The 25,644-nt window shown below is 46.3% G+C and overlaps 1 protein-coding gene across 4 annotated transcripts in view; it reads left to right on the forward strand.

Annotated features, from left to right (window-relative positions):
* Positions 1 to 25,644, forward strand: part of NEURL1 (neuralized E3 ubiquitin protein ligase 1) — a 2,006,504-nt gene that overhangs the window by 1,816,936 nt on the left and 163,924 nt on the right. For all 4 annotated transcript variants that reach the window (XM_069611715.1, XM_069611712.1, XM_069611713.1 and 1 more), the window contains one exon: positions 1,409 to 1,555. In XM_069611715.1, coding sequence (XP_069467816.1) covers positions 1,409 to 1,555 — 147 coding nt within the window. The remainder of the gene's footprint in view (positions 1 to 1,408; positions 1,556 to 25,644) is intronic.

The following is a 25,644-nucleotide window of genomic DNA, read 5'->3' on the forward strand; positions in this document are numbered from 1 at the left end:
ATTCTTACATCCAGTGGTCTTACAATTGTTCATTTTACATTTTAAAGGTGGGCATCATTTAAACGCCATTTGTAAAGTGGCTAACATACGTGCTCCTGCAGCTGCCTTTATCCTTGTAGGAAGATTTGTGCTGGAGTTGTCAGCTGGCTCGATTTCATCAAGATCACCTTTTTCCAATCCTACGTTTGTAGGCTACCTCAGTACTCGCTAGCCCTTATTTACTGCTCACCCTGTGCCAGTGCGCCCATTCCACCCACTTGTCCCTCAGACCCACTCACTGGTCACTCCGCCCCATAAAATGGTCGTACTGTGTCAATGAATGTTTATCCCCCCTTTTTTCACTGGTGTACCAACCCTATTAACAATTCACCTTACCACATGTTAACTGGTCGCCCTCCTCAAATGACTTGAGCAAGGCTAGCTAATCATCCTCATATGTTCCTGGTTAATCTTCCCTATATACCTCCTGATCAAAATGTACAATATTTTGCTGATCATCCTACTTGATTTTCAGCCTCATTACCAATCATTGACCTGGAATTTTTGATATCTCTCTTATATTTTACTAAATAAATTCATCTGTAATTTAGTCTTGCTAAATTAACTGTATATCAACTCACAATTTCAGAAGTAAAAAGGGGTGAGATAGTATTTGCATTCCCACCTGCAATCCCAACAATAATGTGTACCATAGCCTGCTCTTCAGTTCTCTCTCACTCCTTTCTGGCAACAGGTAGACACTTTTGGTGACCCGCATTTCTCCCATATTTTAGCTAAGAATTCATCGTTGGTGAATTGCCCTTTCATTATCGTCTCCATACAGCCCTCCTGCCAAATTAATTTCTGTTCACATGCTTCGAGGGCTCAGGTAGACATTTTCAGACAAACCTAGTAGACAAAATCACTGTTTAATTTCTGTTCACATGCTTTTCAGACAAACCTAGTAGACAAAATCACTGTTTAATTTCTGTTCACATGCTCCTTTCTGGCAACAGGTAGACATTTTCAGACAAACCTAGTAGACAAAATCACTTTATTAACTCAATGCGTCATCTCCAGGGTTAGAACTGGCCTCAAAGTATGCAGTAAATGTGTAAAAAAAAATTCTTCCAAAATGTATAGTACCTCAGGCCTATGCTCTGCATGCACCCAATAAGCAGCCAATATTAATGGAGGTTCACCTCCTTTTATAAGAAATGTTCCTCCCTTTCCACTAGCAGTTACAGTTTACAGATTTCTAAAATATATTTATGATCATGATCAGAAGTAGAAATGTGGTTTGACTCAATGCCAGTTCAGTGCTTCAACACTGTACTTCTTTGTAATGAAATGTTTGCTTGTATGACAACCAACTGGCCTAATACTTGAATCTCATCTACTCATGTTCCCTTTTTTTATTTCACTGCAGGTTCCACAATTGTGACTGCTCATCGGGGGCCATCTACACCAAGCTCCCCAACCTTTGCTCCCAACTCGCCTTTACTCATTGATAGTGATGGTTCTGAAACAGTGCTCAGTGCTTCCAGTTCTGGGCTGCATCGCACTTCTACCAATGGTAAGAATTACTATGAGTAGCAGCACAATAACATTAGGGATTTTAAATTAGTACTTGCTACAAAGTTAGAAGGGATCCATGGTTTCAGTGTGATAAGTCCAGTGTGTTTGGGTCTTAATTCGAAAAGAAGCAGAATTGGATTTCTAAACAAACCCAGTACAATACAAGTTATGTAAAGTATCTATATTGGTATGCGTTTTTGTATTGGATTTATAAAGCGCAAACCTAACTGGTAAGCAATGGAGTGCTGTACATAAGGGTGATGTAGTGTAGACTGATCTTACGTACAGTCCCTCTGCTGTGTTTCTAGTCTTGCTGTGCGTGGCTCTGTAAAGAGTGGGGAAGTGTTAGTGGGAGAGGCAAAAGAAACACTTCTGAGTTGATGATCGCAGGTCAGAAGTGCCCACAGCCTGGGTGGCAATCTGCTTTTATCAGTTGGGCGGATGCACCTGCGGTATGTTATCTGGAGAGAAGAATCCAAGGTCTGATAGACGACATCACTTTGGATCCTGTTAGCCGCTAATGTGTGGGAGTGCCAAGAGGCTAAGGAGGCCACCTTAGTCAAAGCTTGATTAATTTTCAAATACAGCGCCATTAACTCTTCCTTCATCAATAATATCAGCATGATCCACCAGCACATGGACACTCATGTAACAATTGACAGCACACCCCACATCCCATCTCACAAAATCACTACTAACCTGGACAAATTTCAACACACTCTGCATGGAAGACTTAACTGCCACCATAGCATCCCTAAAAGCCACATCGTTCGTAGACGCCATCCTGCCTGCCTCTGACTGAAGCACTCCTGCCTTACCTGACAATCATCACAGCTCCATCACTCAAGGCACCTTCCCCTCAACCATCAAGACTGAATAAATTCACTTCTTGAGAAAGAAACACCGGACACCGACGATCTCAGCAACTTCCTCCCCATCACCCATCTTTCCTTCCTAGGTCAGATCCTTGAGAAAGCAGTAGCCACTGTGACGAATCAACTTTCGGGGCACCAGTGGTACATGGATGAATATCAGTTTCTAAACCATCAATCAGCCCCGCACCTCTAGTACACCAGAAGAGATCCGAACAGATTGGAAACACAAGTAAATTGTAAGCCTCCTTGTCCAATTCTGGTAATGTGGCTGGAACGGCAGGCTTATCTCTGCAAGGTCGTGGATCATTGGTTAGTTGCAACACAGTGAACATACAATTATTACCCAATGATAAAACGGACTGTCCATTCAAGGATGTATAAAAATACTTTATTATTATTACAACAGACAGTTCTAGGGCACTACAACATACGACCCACCCTGTAAAGGAACACAGAGGACAGACAGTTTCACAAAAGAAAGGGAAGCACTCTGGGTGCTGACAGGAGGGTAGTCAGTAAAGCAATCAGTCTTAACTGTTCAAGGTTATTTGGTTTCAGCACCAAGGGAGCAAGGGGTCGTAAATGTCACTAGGAGCCTTTGGACAAGTACCAGGGGGACAGACCCACAATGTACCTAGTGCTTGAGATGATCTTGATTCTCCACAGCGTCAAGTCGGTTCCAGGATGCTTTGCCGCTCCTACGACGGAGTTCAAGATGGGAGACAGTTGCGGGTATCAGGCGGCAGCAGTTTGGCAAGCGAGGCTGGACGGATGGCTGCAGGCTGGCCTACACGGCGGCTCAGGGTAAAGAATTATTGTCTCTGTGCATTGTCTCTGGAACGCTGGTCGATGCATCTCAGGCGGCTTCAGTGACTGTAGTGTGACAACAGTCAGTGGTGCAGCCGGTCGCAGTTCGATGGCTTGACTGTCTCAAAAATGTCCTTAAAAGATGGACGCTGGTTGATGCTTGTTGTGGCACTCCTACTAGCTTCTTTGTAGGGCTTTTGTCGTCCTTTAAGGCGGATGGCCCAAAGCTGAGGAGAGTTTTTGCAGGCAACGGCCTTGTCCTTTGTTCAGAGACTCTCTGGCACTTCCCACCTAGGAAGCTTTCTGGCACAACCTAGCAGGGCATGCTGTGTGCTGGCTGGGTACCGGTCCCGGCCCGGTATCTCCCTCTGTTCCCTGGGAGATGTTTAGGGGAGGGATCTTGCTTCCCTCTTGTAAATCCTGGCCTTCCTTCACTGGCGGAAGCTGTAAGGCAGACTGTACCTTCCTCCAGGGTCCAAATGAGTCCTTCTTCTTACTCCTTTTTGAAGTCGTCAGATGATCTCCCAAAAGAGGGGCTCAACCCTCTTTTAAAGCCAAATGGGCCCCAGTGATTGGTGCAGGCTAAGCCTACCTTAATGAACCATTCCTGGGTCCCCACCAACAATCTTCTGTTATGCCTGAGGTCATAACCAGAGTGCTTTGCAAAAGGAAAGGTAAGGGGTGACAACATGTACTACTAAACCCCACCCATCTTTCTGTCTGTTGTGGATCAAAGTGTCTCTCTGGTTAATTGAGTTCTTTGTGACTCCTGATCAAAGCGCAGGTCTCCCTTTGAAGTTTGTGGCGAGAACAGACTTTATGTCTCGATCAATTCACATACTTCTTCCCTCTGAAAGGGGGTCTCCCTGCAAAGGTTGCCTACTGTCAACAGTTGTCCCAGACATGCCATTCTCTGCCCTTCATACAGAGGGGTGGGAGATAGCTTCAAGTTGACACATTGCATATCAAAGAGGTGTTGGTGTTTCCTGTCCCTTGTGTTCTGTGAACAAACCCCTTTGCATGCCTGCTTCAATTAACTCTCATCAGTATATGCTGCAACCACACAGAACGACAATAGAACAGGGCAGATCCATTGAGCCTTTGATATTTTAATTAGGCTGACCATGGCCAGAGGAAGGTGCGGCCTTCCCCCTTCTTGAGATGCTTTGATGTACCCGTGGCTGTCACATTCCAGCTGAACATGAAAGGGAGGACCGCGCCTATAGACTGCGTCCCCCCGAGTACACCTGACAATGTGTTTGTTGTGCGGCAAGCATAGGAGAATGTGTGCGGATTAGCCCCACACATTTTCAGAGGTTGCGCTCCCATCATTCCTTTTTTTTATTTGTTTTAGTTGCATAACAACTTTTCAAATATTTTATCACCATTTATACAACAATTACACAATTCATACAACACAAAAGTTTTCCTAAAACAACAAATATACAAATAACAAATGAATCCAAATTGCATAACAAATATAAAAAAACCCGATAAAAACGTATTCCCCCTAACAATTTAAACTATTCCCGCTCCATTAGGCCAAAGGAATATTAGGGTCCAACCAATCCTCTTAACATAAAATTCACTCAAACCTCCTAAAATGGGACCAACATCCTATCTCACAGCGGACTTTATGACTTGTGAGTCTAAGGAAGCATTATGTCAATTTGACCCCCTGTGGCTTCAACTTTCGGGAGAATCACTCTAAAGAATTGTACCACTGCAATTTGGACACGTTCTCTTGAAGATGAAAATATTATTTGCCATCTACTCTCACTTGAGGTATGAATGTGAAAAGTGAGAATATTAAGGAAAAATCTATTCCGGACCTCCCTTAAAGCCGGGCAGTCAATTAAAAGATGCTGACGGGTTTCCTTTTGTGAAGTATCTAAGCAATATCTACAGTAGTTCTGTGCTGCAGTTATGACTTTACGCCGGGCCAATACCTCACGCGTGCCCCACAGATTAAGTCTGAACCTTAGAAATTCAGCCCTAGTCTTGGGTGATGGACATTTCACCAGGTACGACGCCATTCTCCCATAAGGTTTTATGCCAAAAGACCAGATATCAAAGTCTTTATAAAGGTTGCAAGTAGCAAGCGTCTCAGCCCAGTCTACGTAATATATCTTTCTTTTAGCCCGGTCCGGATTCAGCAGTAACAATTCAAGTGATACCTCCGCCTTGGCCAGACAATTTAACACACAATTGAGCCATTCTCTTGCGAATTTAATTCTTAATTTCAGCAGGGCAGAGGCTAACACTTCTAAGATGGTACTCGTGTTGACCCCCAATAAGCATTTTCGCAATAACGCAAATTGTCTCCAACTTGCCTGGGCGTGGAGGGACAACAGGCCCAGCTCGTACCTAATCAGTGCTATCGGAACTGCCTTTGGTACTGATAATGTCTCTTTCCAATATTTGGATTCAAGAGCGTTCCATGGGTGAGATTTATTTAGTACCATTCCTTCCACCCCATACAACAAGATCGGGGACACTTTCATCTTATAAAAGTCAAGTGCATGTTTTAACGTGAATTTCCCATACTTTTTAATTATTATTCTGGCCTGTGAGATCAGCTGCGATAACTTCCGCAGAGACCTTGCACAATCGTCACCCTTACGTTGACTATCCATGATTAGGGTTCCCAGATATTTATACTCTGAGACTTTTTCCAATGTTATGTCTTGGATTGACCATTTGTGATTGACTTGAAACCTCTTACTAGTTATCAAAGGTTTACATGTTAATACCTGGGATTTACTCACATTAATACTCAGGCCGTTTTGCAGGCATAGGTCCCCAACTTCTCCAACATGCGTTGTAGCCCCTGAGGTGTTTGTGACAGTACACCAAATCATCTGCATACAACATATACGGGATTTGGTGAAGGCCCAGCCTCGGAGGATCCCCATTACAGTTAGCAAATTCCTTCCCCATATCGAGAATGAAAAAATTAAACAAAAAAGCTGCTAACGCGCAGCCTTGTTTAAGGCCACGTTGTGTTGCAATTTCGGGCAACAATTTTCCATCCAAGCTAATGCGTACACGCATGGATGTCTTAGTGTGGAACAGGATGATCAGAGACAACAGTGACACAGGACAATCATAGGCCTTCAGTTTTCGAAACAGCAACTCCCGGTCAACAGAGTCGAAAGCAGCCTTAAAGTCGATAAATCCCATATATAGGGGTTTTGCTCTCTCCGCTTGCTGTGCCTTAATGACCCTGAGTAGCACAATATTGGGGATTGTTCCCAACCCCTTCACAAAACCCGCCTGTAAGGGGTCTGCCAGTTTCATTTGGCTCGCCCATGCTTGAAGTTCCCGCAGGATTAGACGGCAGTACAACTTTCCTGGAACATCAAGCAGTGATATGGGTCTATAGCTGCTTGGTTCCAGTCTATCCCCTTTCTTATAGATCGGGATTGTTATCGCTTGATTCCACGTAGAGGGGAGGCGCTGCGTTTCATTTACGGTCTTAAAGATTTTATATAAAACCGCCGCCCACACCTCAGGGAATTTTTTAAGTTCAAAATTAGACAGCCCATCTGGGCCACAGGCTTTAGAATTCGAGGCAGATTTAATGAGCTCGACAATGTCCTCGAGTTCAAAATTCCGATGAAACTGACCCAGAGGACCAGGCTCAACCCAGCTACTACCCAAAGCATTTCGAGCATACAACAGAGTAAAGTGGTCAATCCATTTTTTGAGTTTGGACTCCTATAACTTGATAACTTAACTGAGAACCCATAGTAGCATAATTCATCAATGACCACATTTTTGCCATATTTTTCCCTGCTAATGCTTTCAGCATAGTTGCCCCATCTTCCTGAAACATCTTCGCCTGGTGCTGTCTTACCCAATTTCTGTACGCGGTTTTCAGTCTAGTGGCTTTGGTCGACCTATCCCCTAAAGAACCACAGTGAACCGCTCTAAGATCCCTGCGTAATCTCGCTTTCTTCTCTTTCACTTCTTTGTCAAATACATGTAAATGCTGAGAAGGATTCTTACCATCCGGTCCTTGTTTCCGGCATACCTGAATTTGATCAGGCCGTTCAACTTTGTCTCCTCTTAACAACAAAGAATAATCAACATGACATCTGTCTAAATCATGATTAAGGGAGAGTACCTCCTTCTCCGACCATCATAGGTTTTTACCACCAGCATATACAACACAAGAAGCTTTTACATACTGCCTATCCTTTGGCCCACATAATGGAGCGCACTTCCAATGGGTTTCTTAAATATTGTGATCACTAGAGTCTGATTTTGTGACATTAAATTGGACTACTGCTGGCCAGAGACCCTCATTCACATAGATAAAATCTATGATTGACTCACTGGCCCCTTTTTGCCATGTCGGAACTGGCGGAATATCTGCTTTAAAGGCTCCATTGAGCATAACTAACCCTCTGGCTTTAACAAGAGAGTCCCATCTTGTCCATCTCTTTTTATTTTTACATGTACCTTTGCTCATGCACTTTAGGTTTAAATCACCCGCTAAGACCAGGCCAGTTATCCTGGGGTTCAAGACCACTAGGTCAAGGATGTTATTTAAGTCATTGAAAAAGGTGTCGTCCGACATAGCAATTGGGTTCCAGTATATATTTAACAAAGCGTACACTTCTGACCCAGCCATAAGCTTGCCCAATAACATATAACTGTTAGGCATTGCCCAGAGCTCAGTTGTCATACCACTCCCCTTTTTAACCGCTATGACCAACCCTGACATTGGGCGTCCCAAGGCTGGTTTCACAGCTGGGTTTAGGAGGATTTCGTGGTCATCCCAAAGAGGCGCATCCGTGAGCCAGGTCTCTTGTAAAAAGACAATGTCATATTTATTCAAATCATTCTGGTCACTATTCAAAAGGTGTGAGAATCCCCTGGTGTTCCAACTAGCCAATGACATCTGCACCTCCCTCCCCCCATTCGCATATTACTTCATCATATTTGTACCAGGCCTTCCACCATGCAAATGGACCTCACGGTGCAGTTGCTCGTTGGGATTTCTCACAATCTCACTCCTCACATCATTGGGATACCGGGGCGATTGCTGGGGAGTTAATGCTCTATCACTTAAAGGCTCGAGAACGAACCCTAAGGCGAACAACTCCTCTCTTTCTTGCCAAATTACATTCTGGACGACCCTTGATTTTACCCACAGGATTACTGCATTCAAATTAGATGTGTTTAAGAATTCTACTTGGAACAAGTCAGCAGACACCACATCTCGTAAATTGGGGAATCTCTGAGAAGATTGCTAAGATTGCTCGCCTGTTGAGATCATATTGTGTGCAGGGTGGTCTTCTGCATGAAAAAAGCAGGGGAAACTCTACCATCCTGTTTCTCAGTGGGGGCTTGTGTTGCTTACCCTTAGGGTGATTGCTATTACTCTCAGGGGGCACCTCTTCCAAATGCATATTCGGGCTCTGCATCTTCTTCAAAGCCTGCTCTATTAAAGAGATAATTGGCCCTGTTATCTGTGTTAAATCTCCAGTGTTGTCAATCAGGACCCTGGCCCCTATCGGGTGGCTTTCAGAATCTACTGTATGCGGACCCTCCACTTCACCACTCCATTGGGAGGCCCTCCGAGAATCCTTCGCCTGCATTGGATTTACCCGGGAGTCACTGTTTGGGCAGAAAGATACAGCTTGGACCTCACTATCCAAGCCGGCTGTAGCTTTTTCTTTATGTGTCAAGACGGACTGGTTGGGACCAGACGGTTTAACAGGAGGCGGAAGAGGAGTAGGACGAGTCTTTGACATATACTCATCCACCGCTTTCCTGATCTCTGCCCGATACTGGTCGACCTTAGGGATGCTCCCCCCCTCATTTACAGTGTCTTTCGGGTGGTTTATGACTGTTTTAGATTTCTGCTGGGGTGGCGCCTGCTCAGGACCATCACATGTCTCTGACAATTCCTCTACAAGGTTATCCAAAGGGGGGTACTCTAAGGGCTGGCGGGGGCAGAAGCTAAGTGCCCCTTTTCTTTTATCCAGGGCTCGGGATATGTATTTTTGTTTGATAGCCTCAGAGGCTGCCAACGTCGTACGCTTGGGAACCGAGATAACCTTGAAGAAGTGTTTGACCGAAGATTTCCCCCCGCACTTGGGTAATTGTTGATTCTTTGGGAGCTTTTTTGCAGCCAATTTGATGGGTTTTAATATGGGATTCTCTGGGTTTGTTGTTTGCTTTTCCCCCAGAGGCACTACATCTACCATATTAGGGTTTGGTTTCTCCACCACCATTTCTTCCACTATAGCGGGTGGAGGCTTTACACACTCAACCCCCTCCACCCTGTGACCACCCCCACCTTTTGAATTTTCATAGATGACTTCCACAAAACACGGGATCACCGATTCCACCACCTTTGGTATTGGGATCACATTTGTGACACCCCCCACTCGTATACTCGGCTCAACATCATTCTCTGTCTGCGCAGCTACATTATTCATAGGTGGCTTCAACACTTTTGGTGACCCGCATTTCTCCCATATTTTAGCTAAGAATTCATCGTTGGTGAATTGCCCTTTCATTATCGTCTCCATACAGCCCTCCTGCCAAATTAATTTCTGTTCACATGCTTCGAGGGCTCTAGACATTGTAGATAATGCGAGATTCATCGAATGTAAGGCAATTCCCCAATCATTCTCCCTTTGGATTACCATAACAGATGTATTCATGCTTTGATTATGGGTTAACACATTGCTCACTTTCCCTTGCGGAGGTGGAGGTAAAGGCTCACTTGCAGAACAAGAAGAGCCCCTTGACCCACCCTGGTCACTACTAATCGAGTGAGGGTCACTTCTCGAACTCTCTGAGAACATTACTGGTGACGCTGAAAGGTTCTCTGGTAAGAGATTGTCAGAGAAAACAGAATCATTAGGCTCCAAATCAATCACCGCAATGTCCCCCAATTTAGAATCACTTTCAATAAGTTCAACAGGACCTTGGGCCACTGCACCCGACACAGGTAAAGATTCTAACAAAGCTGTGTTGGATATGGAGCACTGCTTCCCGGAGCCCACCAGAGGCTGTGTGTTCAAAGCGACCTCTGTTGCAGGCTCGACCTGAATATTAGGGCCTTTATTGATAAGCTCAGGTCGGTTTCCCCCCCCCCCCCCGAGGTCCCCTCCTCAGGTAGAGCTTGGGGTGGGTTCCCGACCTGAGCCCGAAAGGCCGAGAGAGACCCATTGCAAAATTTGCGGATATCCACATTACCTGGGGCGAGGAGTTTGACCCGACTCCTTCTGGGAGTGGAACAAATAATGGAGGCATCTCCATGTATCTTGAGCCCCCGACACTCGCTCGCATAATGGTACTGCGGGCTGGCATGCCCGATGTTAAAGTGAGCCGCATTCTTACTTCGAGTCCAGAAGGTGATTAAGGAGAATAGGGTCATGGAGCCTCTATGGGACCTCCCACACGGTTGCACAGCCTTGTGGGGCCAGTAGTCCTCCAGAAAGTGAAATTATTCACAAGCACTTCAAATGCTGGATAAGTCGTCTGCGGCAAAGCGGGACTCGCCTGGTCACCTTATGATAAGTCTTTATGAAGGGAGGAGGAGTGGCTAGCCACAACTACCAGTAGCACTCCACATTAGGCAGTCAACAACTCCTCCTAAGGTGGTACTCACGGGGCACTTAGTCAAGCTCAAGCCTTCACTCCCAGCTTCCTTTAGCACAGGAGGGATCCCCATTCCCCCAAAGCACCGTGCACAGACAGCTGCACTGCTGTATAGCGTTACTGCCGGGTTTCCCAAGTTCCACACTCCGCCCAGTCCACTTTTCCTTCCGCTCCTCCGGCCCTCTAGTCCTCGTCCCTCTGCAAACAGCGGAGACCATGGAATGCCAGACTACCCGTGGCCCGTAACCTGCAGCCCGCTCAGCTCAAACTGTGGAGTCAGCTGTGAACAGTATAACGGGAGTGCAGGGCAAAGTGACTTGGGCTGCGAATCCGTGTCACCTCATCAAACTCCGCCGTAGGGTGTCCAGCCTAGGCGCCAGGCTCAGGGGGCGTGGGGGGGACTTCTGTATGGGCTACGGGGTCCTGGTCGAAGCTCGGCACTCCGTAATTACAGAGCTACCTGCTCCCACGCCCATTTCCTCGTCTGCGTCCACACCAGTGCTCACTCTCGAGATTCGAGGAAAGGACCTAGAACCATCAAGCCGCACCTCTCTCCGCACACACAGGCGCACACTGAGCTGAACGCACTTCCTCTCCCATCATTCCATTTCTTACAAAATTTCAAAAAAGCCCAGGCGAGCGCACACTCCCCATGCGGATGGTCAAATTTCTCACATCCCCTCCCACCCCCGCCTCAACATGTGAACCACTACCCTACTGAGGGTCTGGTTCATCATCAAGGCAAAAGTGCTGGCTGAGGCATCTGCATTTCCATGCTGGGAACCTGGCTTGTGCTGGATGTCCATATCTAATCCTTGTAGGCATATGGCACGACGCAAAAGTTTTGGGTTCTCCCCTTGCATGGCCATTAACCATCGCAGAGGCCGGTGGTCTGTCTGAATCGTGAGAACCAAAGATGTAGGGTTTCAGCTTCTTTATGGCCCACACCGCATATGCCTCTTTTTCTACGACAGCCCAGTCCTTTCTCTTTTTGTGAACTGCCTGCTAATGTAGGCGACAGGTACTCTACCCCTTCAGAGTTCAGCTGTGCAAACACTACTCCAATCCCAAAATCACAGACGTCTGTCTGGATAATGAACTCCTGACCATAGTCTGGCACTTTCAGAACTGGAGCCCCGCACAACCCATCCTTTAAATCCTGAAAGGAAGTTTGACAGGCGGGTGTCCAAGTTACCTTCTTCGCCATCTTCTTGGAATTTACATCAGTCGGGGGCCTGGCAATGGTCCCATACCCTCTGATGAATAACCGGTAGTACCCGGTAAGACCTAGGAAAGCTTTCACCTGCTTCTGTGTGGTGGGGATGTCCCAATCCTTCACAGTCTGTACATTTGCTTCGAGAGGTTGTTTCTTATCTCCACCGACCAGGTGGCCCAGGTAAGCCACTGTGTCCTGCGCTATCTGGCACTTTGTGACCTTGATAGTCAGACCTGCATTTTGCAGGGCCTGAAGCACTTGTTCGAAGTGGGATAAGTGATCCTCCCAGGTGTGGCTGAAGACAGCAATGCCATCTAAATAGGCGACACTGACATTTTCCAGACCTGACAAAACCTGGTTGACCATCTGCTGAAAAGTTTCTGCGGCATTTTTCAATCCGAAGGGCATCAAAGTGAACTAATAATGTCCATCCGGGGTTGAGAATGCTGACCTCTCTCGCTCTATTTGTGAAGCCGACCTGCCAATAACCCGCCGTGAGGTCAAAGGTACTCATGTACTTTGCCGCGCCGAGCTTGTCAATGAGCTCATCTGCCCGAGGAATGGGGTGAGCATCTTTCTTCGTGACAGAATTGAGCCCCCTGTAGTCCACACAAAAGGGAATTTCTGTCTTCTCACCACTAGTCTTTTCAGTGACCAGTGCTACTGGGCTAGCCCGTGGGCTATGGGATGGCTCTATCACACCAAGGGACAGCATCTTCGAAACGTCCTCCTTGATGGTGTTCCTGACCTTATAGTACATGCAGTGAATCCTACTCTTTACCGGCTTACTGCCTCTAGTGTCCACATCATGGGTGCACAAAACTGCACGACTGCAAGCCAGAGAAAACAAACTGGCAAACTGTCCCAGTAAATGGCGACAGTCTGTCAGTTGCTGCTCTGATAGGTCTGTTGCAAGGTTCACACTTTCAACTGACCCATTTGTGGCTTCAGTGTGCAAGAGGTCTGGGAGGGGATCTGTCTCCTCCTCAGTCTCTCCGTCAGTCACTATTGCCATGAGCAAGTCATCCCAGCTATAATGGGATTTTAGCCGGTTAACCTGAAAGACCCTGCACATCTGTTTAGGTCATTTCACGTCAATGAGATAATTCACCTCACTGACCTGTTCTAGCACACAGTAAGGCCTAGTCCATTTGTCCTGAAGGGCACTGGGTTTGACAGGCTCCATAAGCCACACCCACTGGCCCGGAGAATAGACTCTCACTGTAGCATTCTGGTCGTGCCAGTGCTTCATGTAGGGGACGCATGGTATCACAAGTATGACACTGACGCAATGGGTACAATTTGTAAAACCTTTATTGAAATGGTTTGGGTTGGAGAAACTCCTATTCTGCCCTATAACTAAGATGGGAGTAGTCTCAAACATCAAATAATAAATAACGCAGTCATAGTGGAGTCTCTCAAATCAAAATAGCATACGCTAACAAAACCTAATGCCTGCCCTATCTCTTGTACAAAAAAGTGAACAAAGGAGAAATGTATGCAACAGGAAAAATCAGTGTTCAAATGAAATAAATGTGGTTGAACCAGCTCTCCTCCCCATGTTAGACCTCACAGAGTAAGGCTGCCCCTGTAGTCACGATGGCACACTCTGGCTCAGCTTCCAACACAAATACAGTTCCGGAACGTGGATCGAGGCCCATCTGACCATCCACGTTTAAGTCTCTTTTCTTGACTGCCAAAAATAATGTTTCAACCAAAATGTTCACAAAGGCCCCCCTCTTTTGGGCTCAGACCTTCCACCACACAGTTCTCGTAGGTCCCCCTCTGCCGGGCTCAGACCTCTCACGATAAAGTTCAACAAAAACTTGCAAGGGGGGTTCCCTCCCCCAAGCTTACTTCACTTCGGGTCTTCCTTTGTCAGGCTCGGACCACTGTCAGATGTCGAAGGCTTTTAAGTGTGCGTGGCTTACTTTTAAGACCACCGCTGGACCACTTCAACTCAAAATGTATAGTTCAACTTTAACTTTCAACCTAATAGGAGTTCAACTTTTCCATATCAATTTTGCTGTATATTCGTTTCTCGCTTCGACAAATTTACCTTTCACAGAGACTTTCGAGTGGGCTACATCCTTTCTCCGGACCACTCCGTTACTTGGCATTGCTGAACTCGCAGCTGCCTTTTACTTCAAAGTTCATTCACAGGTCTCCCTTTCCTCATGTCTCATTTACATGCGTGCAGCCTTCACTTGTGATAAAATGTTGATATTTCAAACTTTAACACATAGCGGTCTTTCAGGTCGCTTGCCAACTCACTGGCTGTGTGGGTTTCTTCTTTGCTTTACGATTTCCAATTCACGAGTCAAGGTTAGTACCACAGTGTAGAGGAGCAGCTGCATGCCTCTGAAGGAAATCCCGGCCTCTACCTCCTATATGTTGGAAGCTTGAGATCGTGCTGTGTTTGACACCAGCAGTTGTGCCAATACCGCAGTGTATATTCGAAAGAAGGTATCCATTGAGACAACCCGTATCAAATGTTTCCCCGAAGGGATGACAATCTGAGGGAGGAACTCCCTGAAGGAATATGAAAAAGAGCAAGGAAAGAAGTCTGTTACGTCATAAGAGAGTATGAATGACTTCTCAGGATATTGGCTGAAGAGGATGTATGGATCCTACAGAAATGAATGACAAAGTAAAGACTCAAGTGAACTTTTAAATATGAAAAGAAGATTACACGTGCACGAAGTACTAAGAGAATCAACCATTCAACCATTGTACAGATGCTGAAACGCAAGGTAGACTAAGTAATAATAGAAGCTGGCTCTTTGTAGTGAATAGAATGCAGGCGAACCCACCACTGTATAGAAGCTGGACATAGGTATCATGAATTTTAGTAAGCCAGGACCCATGAAGAAGAAAGGAAAATTGTGTCACAGTAGGAATAAGCTGAATAGTGATGCTGCACTACGAGGTTGTCTGGCCTGGAGTCAAAACTGAAACGCCAAGATCGGCTTTCTATTCTGGAAAGGAGTGAACGTGGGAAGGATGAATCATCCCTTGTTAAGGTGCAAAGAAAGAGCACCAAGAGTGCCAAGTTGTACTCTTTTAAGACATTTAAAATCTGCAAAATGAACCAGATCGTGGTCTCCTGTCACGTGTGCCAAGGATGAAAATAGAGTCGAACTTGGAGCTCCAGAACACGATAGTGAGTGCACGCACTCCCATGTATTCTCAGTGACAAGGATACTTTGCAATGTCAAGTTTAAAGACAATCTTCATGGCAGAAGACTTGGGTGATGAGAGATGCTGGGCTAATTGGGTGGGGAGGTAGAGCTAAATGAACCGAATGTTCCAGACATGGCACAAGCATGCCACCCAATTGTAGTGGTCCATGTAACGAAGGACCTTATAGTTTTAAGACCAATGAGAAACAGTGTATCTAATGGTTTTAAAGATTACATGATTTAGAGATAGGCATATATTGCCCACCTGACAGTGGGAAGCCAATCACAATACTAGTTCCTATACAATGTGTACTTAGATGTTCCTCTTAAGCCTATCCCGATCCCCAGTAGGTTTGTATTATTTGCCACATAGAAAGACATCCCCTCTGATGTGTTTTTAGTATAAAGTCTATGTTGTGAAAAAGTCATTGAGAAAAATCAAGAGTATGTCTGCTGATGTTCGTTGTAACTCCCTGTTTTAAGATAATTGTTAATAAAACAGTACTTTGCCATCTTCATGAGTTGGTTTGGTTATTTGGACTCAGAGTTATTCTGTGAACCCATCCATTGCATGCACGTTCCTAAAAGGCCATAAGCTCAACAGTCTTGGCCTCCCCTCTCCAACTCTGTCGGGAGGGTCGCTGGCATCCTTGAAACACAATGCAGCTTTCACTTGGGGGGATCCGGCTTTCTCCATGTGTCTCTCATGGCGTGTCGGCCTGTCGGATGCAACGACCACCAATAGGGAACTCTGTGGTTTTCTGACCTGCTGCTCCTGCCCCTTGGTCCGTCGCTCTCCATCAATAGGTCTGCCTTCATCCCGGAAGCCCTGCTCGTTCTCGTGTTCTGCCTTGCTCAGAGTGTCACTTTGGGTTCTGCCTTTTATTTGTGTGAGGAGAGCTAATTAGTAACAGGTAAATGCACTTAGAATTAAGTGCCTGACTTTGCCTGACCTGATTAGCGGGACATGGCCAGTACGATGTGTGAAAGTTAATGTTGTTACTCTCAGGCACCCTCTTCATCTGCCCAGTGTTTGTGTAAAAAGGGGGAGGGGAGTTGGGACTTCAGAGCATCCTAAAATAAAGGATTGGTTGGATAAACAAAAAAGGAAGGAATACCGTGTCTCGCCGTCGGCTGTGTCACCCCCACTCCCTGAAGACCCATCACCCAGGTGATCCTCCCGCACTGGCCATCCCCAGAGTCTGGATCCAAAGGCGATAGCCGTTCCCTGGACACCTGAGAGAGAGATCTCCAGGGACTACCAGGTGAGACACCCTCTGGTTTCTCACATTCATCAGCTCTTGACTGGCCTTTAGGTTCTTTGTTAACTGTGCCATGTAGTTTGCCATTCTAGACCAAAGGCCAAGTACATAGTGCACTACATCTTGTGTAGGGTTTGCTTTCCCATCCCTCTTTCACTAGACTGATGGGACCTCTTACAGGGTGTCCAAACCGAATCTCAAAGTGGCTAAACCCTGCTCCGTTCTGTGGCACCTCCCTGTAGGCGAAAAGAATGCATGGGAGGAAAATATCCTATTTTCTCCTTAGGTGTTCTTCCAAGCCACCTATCATGCCTTTCAGGGTCTTGTTGAACCACTAAACAATCCCATTTGTTTGTGAGCGGAAGATTGTAGAGAACCCATAGGTGACTCCACACTCTTCCCACATGGCCTTCATATACACTGATATGAAGTTTGATCCCCTGTCAAAAACAACTTCTTTGGGGAATCCAACACAGGAGAATATCCCAATCAGAGCCTTTGCAACCACGGGGGCTTTGATGCTTCACAGAGGTATAGCCCCAGGGTACCACCAAGATGTATCTGTTCCCTGTGCTGGTTTGATGATCCAATGGACCCACAATATCCATGCCTATTCTCTCGAACGGCTGCCCAAGCATGGGTAATAGAATTAAGGGGGCCTTTGTGGCACCACCTGACTTGCCAGAAACTTGACAAGTCGGCAGGACCGGACAAAGTCCTTAACCTTTACTCTAAACTGCAGCCAGTAAAAGTGCACAGACAACCGATCTGATGTCTTAGTCACTCCCAAGTGACCCGCTAAAGGAATTTGGTGAGCCAAATCCACAAGGAACTTTCTGTGGCATAACCGCCTGGTGCCCTCACCCTCAGAGTCTTTTGGCTCATTGTACAGGAGTCCATCCTCCCGGTACACTTTGAACATTCCAGGGGCCTCACTCTTAGCTTGCTCCTCTGCTTGCTTCTGCAGATCCGGCAGAGTGGGACACTCTTTGTGGGCTGTGAAGAAGTCAGTCTGACATGGGCCCCCAGCTGATGCAAACTCATCTAGCTTAGGCAGGCCCTTCAGATCTGTGCTCACCTGGTCCTCCACCTCAGGTTCCTGCACTGTGGCAGGCAACTCTGAAGTCACTGAGTCCCCTGCTACCAAAGTAGGGTCCTCAGTGGGTACTGGCCCCTCTCCTGCAGGAGTAGGCAACTCAGTGGCCTGTGGAACTGGACTAGGGGCTACCGGCCACCCCAGTCGTTCCAACAAGCCCTCTGGAAGTACTTGAGGCCCTAAGGCTCTCAGAGTTTTCAATCTGGCACTCTCTTTGGCCCTCGATCGGGAAGCCTCTGCAACTAATTTAGGATCAGGAAGATCATTACCCAACAGACATGGGACAGAGATGCAGTCTTTTACCGCTACATAGTGATGGGTCGTTTCATCTCTCCAGCTGAACTCTACTATCGCCAAGGGGCACTTACTCTTTCCGTTAAACCCACTGAGGCAAAAATTAGGCCCATCAATATAGTGGCCTGGCTGTACCCACTGCCGGGTAACAGTAGTGACGCTAGCCGCTCTGTCTCAAACCATAGGAGTTTTGTGTCCATTGCTATACACATATTCTAGGTAGAGTTGAGTATTATTGGGAACTGGAGTCTCTTCTGGAGACCCGGTACCGTTCTGTAACCAATCCACATCCGGCCGCTCCTTGGCCTAGTAGGAAGCCTTACTTTAAAAGGCCCACACTACTGATGGCCTCTTCCACAAGTCCAACATTCACTATGGCTTGAATGGGTAAACCATTGCCAGCAGGATTCCCTTTCCTATGGCCGAGCTCCATTCACACACAAACAACTTTGGGTGGTGGGAACGCAGGTGTCCTAGTGTTAGGGGTGCCTTCGCTCTTCTTTACGGCGTGGACGGCTGAAATACAGTTTTAGGATTTCCCTTAGTTCTTTTGGGGACCTGACTTCAAATAGGATTGTGTTGGAACTTTTTCCTTCCCATCCTTGTTTACTTTTTTGAACGCCTATTTCTCCTGTCAGCAGCCTTTGCAAGCTCTGTAGGGTCTATGATAGTCTTGCCCACAAGATGCTGGTGTAGGTCAACCTCACAATTTTTAAATACATGCTCCCACGCAATCAAATTGTACATCCCTTTAAATGTGTCAAATTTTTTACCATTTACCCACCCGCTCAGATATTTCAACGAAAATTGTGTGAACGCTCCAGATGTCTGCCCACTTTTTTTCTGAGCTCTCTGAAGCTCTTGAGATACTGTTCTGGGCTTTTACAGAACTTTCTGAGGAGGGCTGTCTTCATGCTCTCATAAACCGGCCTTTTATCAGGAGTTAACTGAAGAATTGCATCAGTCCCTGGTGTCGGTAAGCGACTCATCAGGGCTGCACCCCACAGTACCTCATCCACCTCCTGTAGCTGCAAAGCCAGCTTGAGCGTTTCAAACTAGTCAAAAATATCCTTCCCCACTTCATAACCCTGGACTAAGTCTTTGGGAATGTGCCGCCAGCGGTTTATCCCGGGCACTCTGGTTTGAGCCACTACTGCTGCTTTTGCTAGAAGTGGATCTATTGGCCTCCTTCTTCTCTTCAAGCGCCAGCCTGCGCAGCTCTATAGTGACCTTGCCCCACTGTTTCTGTTCCTCTAGCGCTAGTCTCCTCTCCTCGAGCAGGAGCTTTCTACCCGATACCTCATTAACAGCTGGAACATTTACTGGGCCACTTAGAGATTGTGCTGTGGCCTGGGACCTGCAGGATGCTGCACTAGCCCCTGTCCTCACTGACACTCTTGAGTGTTGAGAAACCACGCTTGCCCCCTGGCGGGATGATTGGTGGGAAACACTGCTCATGCGGTCATCCTCGTCATTTTCCCCCTCTGGAAGGTCTTGCTCGTTCGGGTACACAGGGCCTAGCCCGTTCCCTCGGGTCTTCTCCCCAACCTCCCCCACTTCTACCCAAGCTTGGAGGCTGGTCACCATCTCAGGTTTATTAACCTTAGTGCTGTGGGGATGTCCCCTCTCTTGACATAAAACGCGCAGGACATCCTTGGTCCTGCCTTTTACAGTCTCCATGTCAAGATCCATGACTATTACTAATACCTAGCAGGGACTAAACATTGCCTTTAACAGTACTTTTATCATTGGGTGACTAAGCTGTGAGCAAGGCTCCAACTGATCCGACCACTTGCCACCAATGTAACCAACAACTTCCGGGGCACCAGTGGTCCATGGACAAGTATTGGTTTCTAAAGCATCAATCAGCCCCACACCTCTAGTACACCAGAAGGGATCCAAACAGATTGGAAGCATGAGTAAGTTCTAAACCTCCTTGTTCAATTTTGGTTACGTGGACGGAACGGCAGGCTTATCTCCGCAAGGCCGTGGATAGTTGGTTAGTTGCAACACAGTGAAAATACAATTATTACCCAATGATGAAAGGGACTGTGCACTAGAGATTGTATGCAAATATCTACTTTATTATTATTATTACAACAGACAATTCTAGCAAACTAAAAAATAAAACCCAACCTTTAAAGGAACACAGAGGACAGACAGTTTCACGAAGGAAAGGGAAGCACTCTGGGTACTGACAGGAGGGTAGTCGGTAAAGCAATCAGTCTTAACTATTCAAGGTTATTTGGTTTCAGCACCAATGGAGCAAGAGGTCATCAATGTCACTAGGGGCCTTTGGAGAAGGATCAGGGGGACAGAACTACAATGTACCTGGTGCTTGAGATGATCTTGATGCTGGACAGCGTCAAGTCAGTTCCAGGATGGGAGACAGCAGTGGGTATCAGGTGGCAGGAAGCTCGGCAAGCAAGGCTCGACAGACGGCTACAGGCTGTCCTACACCATGTCTCAGGGTCAACAATTGTTGTTTCTGTGCTGGTTGGCGGATCTGGAATGCTGGCCGAGGCGTCTCGGATGGCTTTAGTATATGCAGTGTGACAACAGTCAGTGGTGCATTTGGTCATGTTTCGAGGGCTCGAATGTCTCAAAAATGTCCCTAAAAGATGGGCGCTGGTTGATGCTTGTTGTGGCACTCCTCTAGCTTGTTTGCAGGGCTTGTGTCGTCCTTTTAGATGGACTGCCCAAAACTTAGGAGGGTGTTTGCAGGCAACGTCCTTGTCCTTTGTTCAGAGACTCTCTGGCACTTCCCACCCAGGAAGCCTTCTGACAGAACCTAGCAGGGCATGCTGTGTGCTAGCTGGGTACCGATTCTGGAGCTGCTGGACGGGTCCTCTGAGTTCAGTATCTCCCTCTGTTCCCTGGGAGATGTTTAGGGGAGGGATCTTGCTTCCCTCTTGTAAATCCTGGCCTTCCTTCACTGGCGGAATCTGTAAGGCAGACTGTACCTTCAGCCAGGGTCCAAATGAGTCCTGCTTCTAGCTCCTTTCAAAGTCATCGGATGATCTCCCAAAAGAGTGGCTTAACTCTCTTTCAAAGCCAAACTGGCCCCAGTGATTGGTGCAGGCTAAGCCTACCTTAATGAAGCAATCGTTGGTCCCCACCAACAATTTACTGTTATGCGTGAGGTCATAACCAGAGTGCTTTGAAACAGGGAAGGTAAGGGGTGACAACATGTACTATTAAGTCCCACCATCTTTCTGTCTGTTGTGGATCAAAGTGTCTCTCTGGTTAATTAAGCTCTCTGTGACACCTGATCAAAGTGCAGGTCTCCCTTGAAGTTTGTGGCGAGAACAGACTTTCTGTCTCCATCAATTCACATATTCCGTCCCTTTGAAAGGGGGTCTCCCAGCAGGGGTTGCCTACTGTAAACAGTTTTCCCGATCATGCCATTCACAGCCCTTCAAACAGAGGGGTGGCAGCTAGCTTCAAGTTGACACATTGCATATCAAAGAGGTGTTGGTGTTTCCTCTCCCTTGTGTTCTGTGAACAAGCCCCTTCACAGACCTGCTTCAATTAACTCTCATCAGTATGCGCTACCACCACACAGAACTACAACAGAACAGGGCGGATCCATGGAGCCTTTGATATTTTAATTAGGTTGGCCATGGCCAGAGGAAGGTGCCGCTTTCCCCCTTCTTGAGATGCTTTGATATACCTGTGACTGTCACATTCCAGCTGAACATGACACAGAGGACTGCGCCTGTAGGTTGTGTCCCCCCGGAGTACACTTGACTATGTGTGTGTTTTTTGCAGGGAGCATAGGAAAATGTGTGCGGATTAGCCCCACACATTTTCAGAGGCTGATCTCCCATCATTCCATTTCTTACAAAATTTCACGAAATCCCAGATGAGTGCACACTCCCAGTGCAGATGGTCTAATTCCTCACTGCCACACAACTCCTCCAACATATTGATGCCAACAACCTCCTGCTGTCTGACCAATCTGGCTTCACACCCAAATGCAGCTCGGATACGATCAAGGTGATTGCCGTTGGCCTTCACATCATCATTGGTGGCCATCCTTGCCTCCTGGTTCTCCTCATCTTCTTAGCCGCGTTTGACACAGTAGACCATTAGACACTCACCGACATTCTACATTCCGCATGGGAATCAGGGAGACCATCCTCCACTACCTCACTAACTGCCACCAATTTCTCTAAATGTATTTCTCCTGATCATTAACGCTACACAGCATCTGCAGAATCACCCAAGGGTTGATCCTGACTTTTACATGGAACCACTCAGAACCTTCCTGGCTCCACACAACTGCCACATCCACCTATACGCAGATGGCACGCAGTTCTACCTTGAGATCTCCTCCATCGTAGATATCCACAGACTGAAGGCCTCACTTTGATTCAGTCCTAGATGTCCAGTGCTTTTGTGAAGCTCAGTCCCTCCAACACCAAATTGCGACTGCTGTGTAACAACACCGAACACCCTATCAAACACACCTGGCTCTCTGCTATGAGTCTCTATGGCTTCACTCACAAGCTGACACCCTGCAGAAGGTCCACTGGCGTGTACATTGACAGACAGCTCACCTTCAAGGAGCACATAGCAAGGAAGAGATAAACAGATTTATATCAACTTTCACTCCACCCAGCAAACAATTTAAGAACTGCTCTCCAAGCCTTGGTCCTCTCCCACCTGGATGGTGGCAATGCCCTCATGGAAGGCCTTCCAGTTACCACCCTAGAATCTGAGATGTGTCCTACATGCTGTAGCAAGACTCATCAAATGGCTCCGCAAATACAACTACATCACCCCAACTCTCATTAAACTGCACTCGCTCCTGCTGCAAGTACCTCTCCACTTTCAAATCCTGCTGCATCTTGTACAAGGCCCTCACCCTCGAGTCCCCAAGCTATCTTGCTGACAAGTTCAGTATCTCCGGAGGCCTAAAATCCACCAGAGGCCAGGATATCTGCAGACTTGATCTCCACTGTTGTAGGAAGAAAAGAACCTCTGGAAAAGAACCTCCGGACCTCCTCCCTGTCAACACCAGACTTGCTCCTAATTTCTACATTTTTTTTTAAATTTTATTTTATTTTATTGGTTTAAATTCAAACCTTTAAAATGTTACACCACAAAACAAACAACAATTAACATCTTAACAATATGCCCCTGCTGTCCTCCTCCATTCCACGTCCCCAGGCATTGACTATGGCTCCTCTCGTGAGCGTGTTTTTCACAATGTTCAGTCAGCCTTTATTTTACTTAACTTCATTGCCTAGAAATGATTCAGTTAATTCTTTTTATTTACCCTCTCCTCAATTACTGCCAAAAACGAAGTCAGGGGCATAATTAGTTTCCTCTCCAACCCATTCCACAAACTCTGCCACCAATCCTCTGCACACACGGACTGATGGTTAGCGTTCCACTGGCCCAAATGAATAGATCTTTCATTCTTTAAATTCGGACAGAATAGCACAAGGTGCTTGAGGGATTCCAGCTCCTTGCTACAAATGCAACAAGTAAGATTTAAACCTACATCCCCCGCCAAGTGACTGGTACGATCTTTAAACGCATTCAGCCGGAATAGCATGAATAGTCTACAGGCTTTCAAATTTGGAAAACGGGTCATATAAGATTGCAACACATTGTAGCTTCTTGCTTCAGCGGGAGCGTCCTTCATCACACTGGCAGACTGGCGCTCACTACAAGTGTTGATCCAATCAGCGCACCAAATCTTCACTTTTGCTGCTATCGGGTTTGAATGGAGAGTTTTCAAGCTGATATTATTGATTATTAATAGATCTTCACATCGTTCCACCCATTGTGACAGAATATCCGTGCCTCTAATACGAGCGTTATGGAGAATCTTAAATTGGAAGATTCCCTCCTCTATTTTGGTTTTCCGGAACAAAGCTAGGAGGTTCCAGCAGATCCTGGCATGCATCGATACCAAAGCAAGTTCGTACCTTATGCATGCTGTCGAAATGCCAATTGGTAGGCTTAGAGCTTTTGACCAAAACATGTGCTCCAATGATACCCAATGTGTCGGTGGACAACCAAAAGCATTTTCAGCGCTGTATGTCAAAACTGGGACCACCTTCTGCTCATAAAGGTTTCTCAACGGTCGCATTGAAAAACGCCCATATTTTTTGTGTATTACCAGACCCTGACATGCCAACTGTCCGCATTTCCTTTTCGAATCAGTCACCCAAGGTTCATCACAAATGCTAGAGTTCAGAATCATACCCAGGTATTTTACAGATTTTGAAGTGTAAAGGTCCACTTGATCTAATGACCATACGTGTTGAGAGCGCCTTTGTTTTTGGCGCGTTCTTAGGTTCTCAAACACCAATATTTCAGTCTTTGCTGGATTATCTTCAGGCTATTCATACTCACGTAGTTTTGTACCGCATCAAGTTTGCGTTGAAGGCCAATCGGGGTTTGATCTAGTATAACCAGATCATCGGCGTACAACGAGGCTGAAGATTGCAGCTGCCAACGGGCATCCCTGTTTCACCCCTTTGTGTGTCTTAATTTGGGCAGACAGGGAGCCTGATCGATCGAGACGAATCGCAATTGAAGTGTCTGTGTGGAGTTCTTTGATTGCCGCCAGTATATCTCCGGGACATCCCCACACTTCTAATTTGTGCCACAATGCTTCCCGATCAATCATATTGAATGCCATGAAGAAGTCAACAAAGGCTACATACACTTTCGTGTTTGTTCGCAGGGCTTCCATTTTCAGTAGGTTTAAGATTAGCAAGGTCAGTGAACACCCAACCATTTCACAAAACCTGCCTGTCTTTCATCCACTTTTTTGCTGTTTGGGCCCAGTTAGTCAATTTCTTTTGCAACAAAGAAGCATAGATCTTGCCTAGAACGTCAAGCAGTGCCACCGGACGATAGTTTTTCAGTGAAGCTCTATTCCCTTTCTTAAAGATTGGCACAATTATTCCTGACTTCCATGATGTCGGCACTTGTTTTTGCGAGTTCATTCTTGCAAAAAGATCGAAGCAAAAGTCAGCGCAAAGATCAGGAAACTGTTTGATCATGAAGTTTGACAATCCATCAGGGCCCGGGGCCCTTGAATTTTTCGTTCTCATTATTGCCTCTCGGATGTCGTCCTTTGAAAAGTTTAGGTTCCACGCCGGTTGGGAAAATGTGGACAAGATTGGCGCAAGATTTTTATGATATAGCGCCATAAAGTGGTGGACCCACTGAGTTTCAGTCACCAGGCATACGTGTAGTGCCTCTTGCGGGGATTCCATGCCATTTATCGTTCTCCAGAACTCACCGCTGTTCTTGTTTGATAAGATCTTCAGCATGGCCTCCGCATCATTCTGGTATACTACAAATTGATGGCTTTTAATCCAGTTTTTGTAATGCTGTTTGGTAGCTTTATTTCTTGACGTTATTTCCTCTTTTGTACCTTGATTGTTTTTACGTATTTCAGCTCTCATGGATCTTTTGCGTTGCATCACCATTAGGTCAAAACAATGTTTTTTCTTGAATGAATAATTTTTCATTCCATTGTTTTTGCTTTTAAATTGCGTCAATATCGGCGCATATTCAATCTCTGCCGGTGTCAACTTAAATTGAGAGCATATGTTGGCCACCTTGTGTTCTTCCAATCTTACACGTAGGCGATTAGATTCAACCAAAATTTTTGAGCCCCATTTTCTACTTTGGACACCTTTTGTGTCATGAAATTTTAATACCAACATTTCGTGGTCACTATTGTCCATTGCACGAA

This window comes from Ambystoma mexicanum, chromosome 8 (assembly GCF_040938575.1).
Source record: "Ambystoma mexicanum isolate Mex_15411 chromosome 8, UKY_AmexF1_1, whole genome shotgun sequence".
Classification (NCBI taxonomy): Eukaryota; Metazoa; Chordata; class Amphibia; order Caudata; family Ambystomatidae; genus Ambystoma; species Ambystoma mexicanum.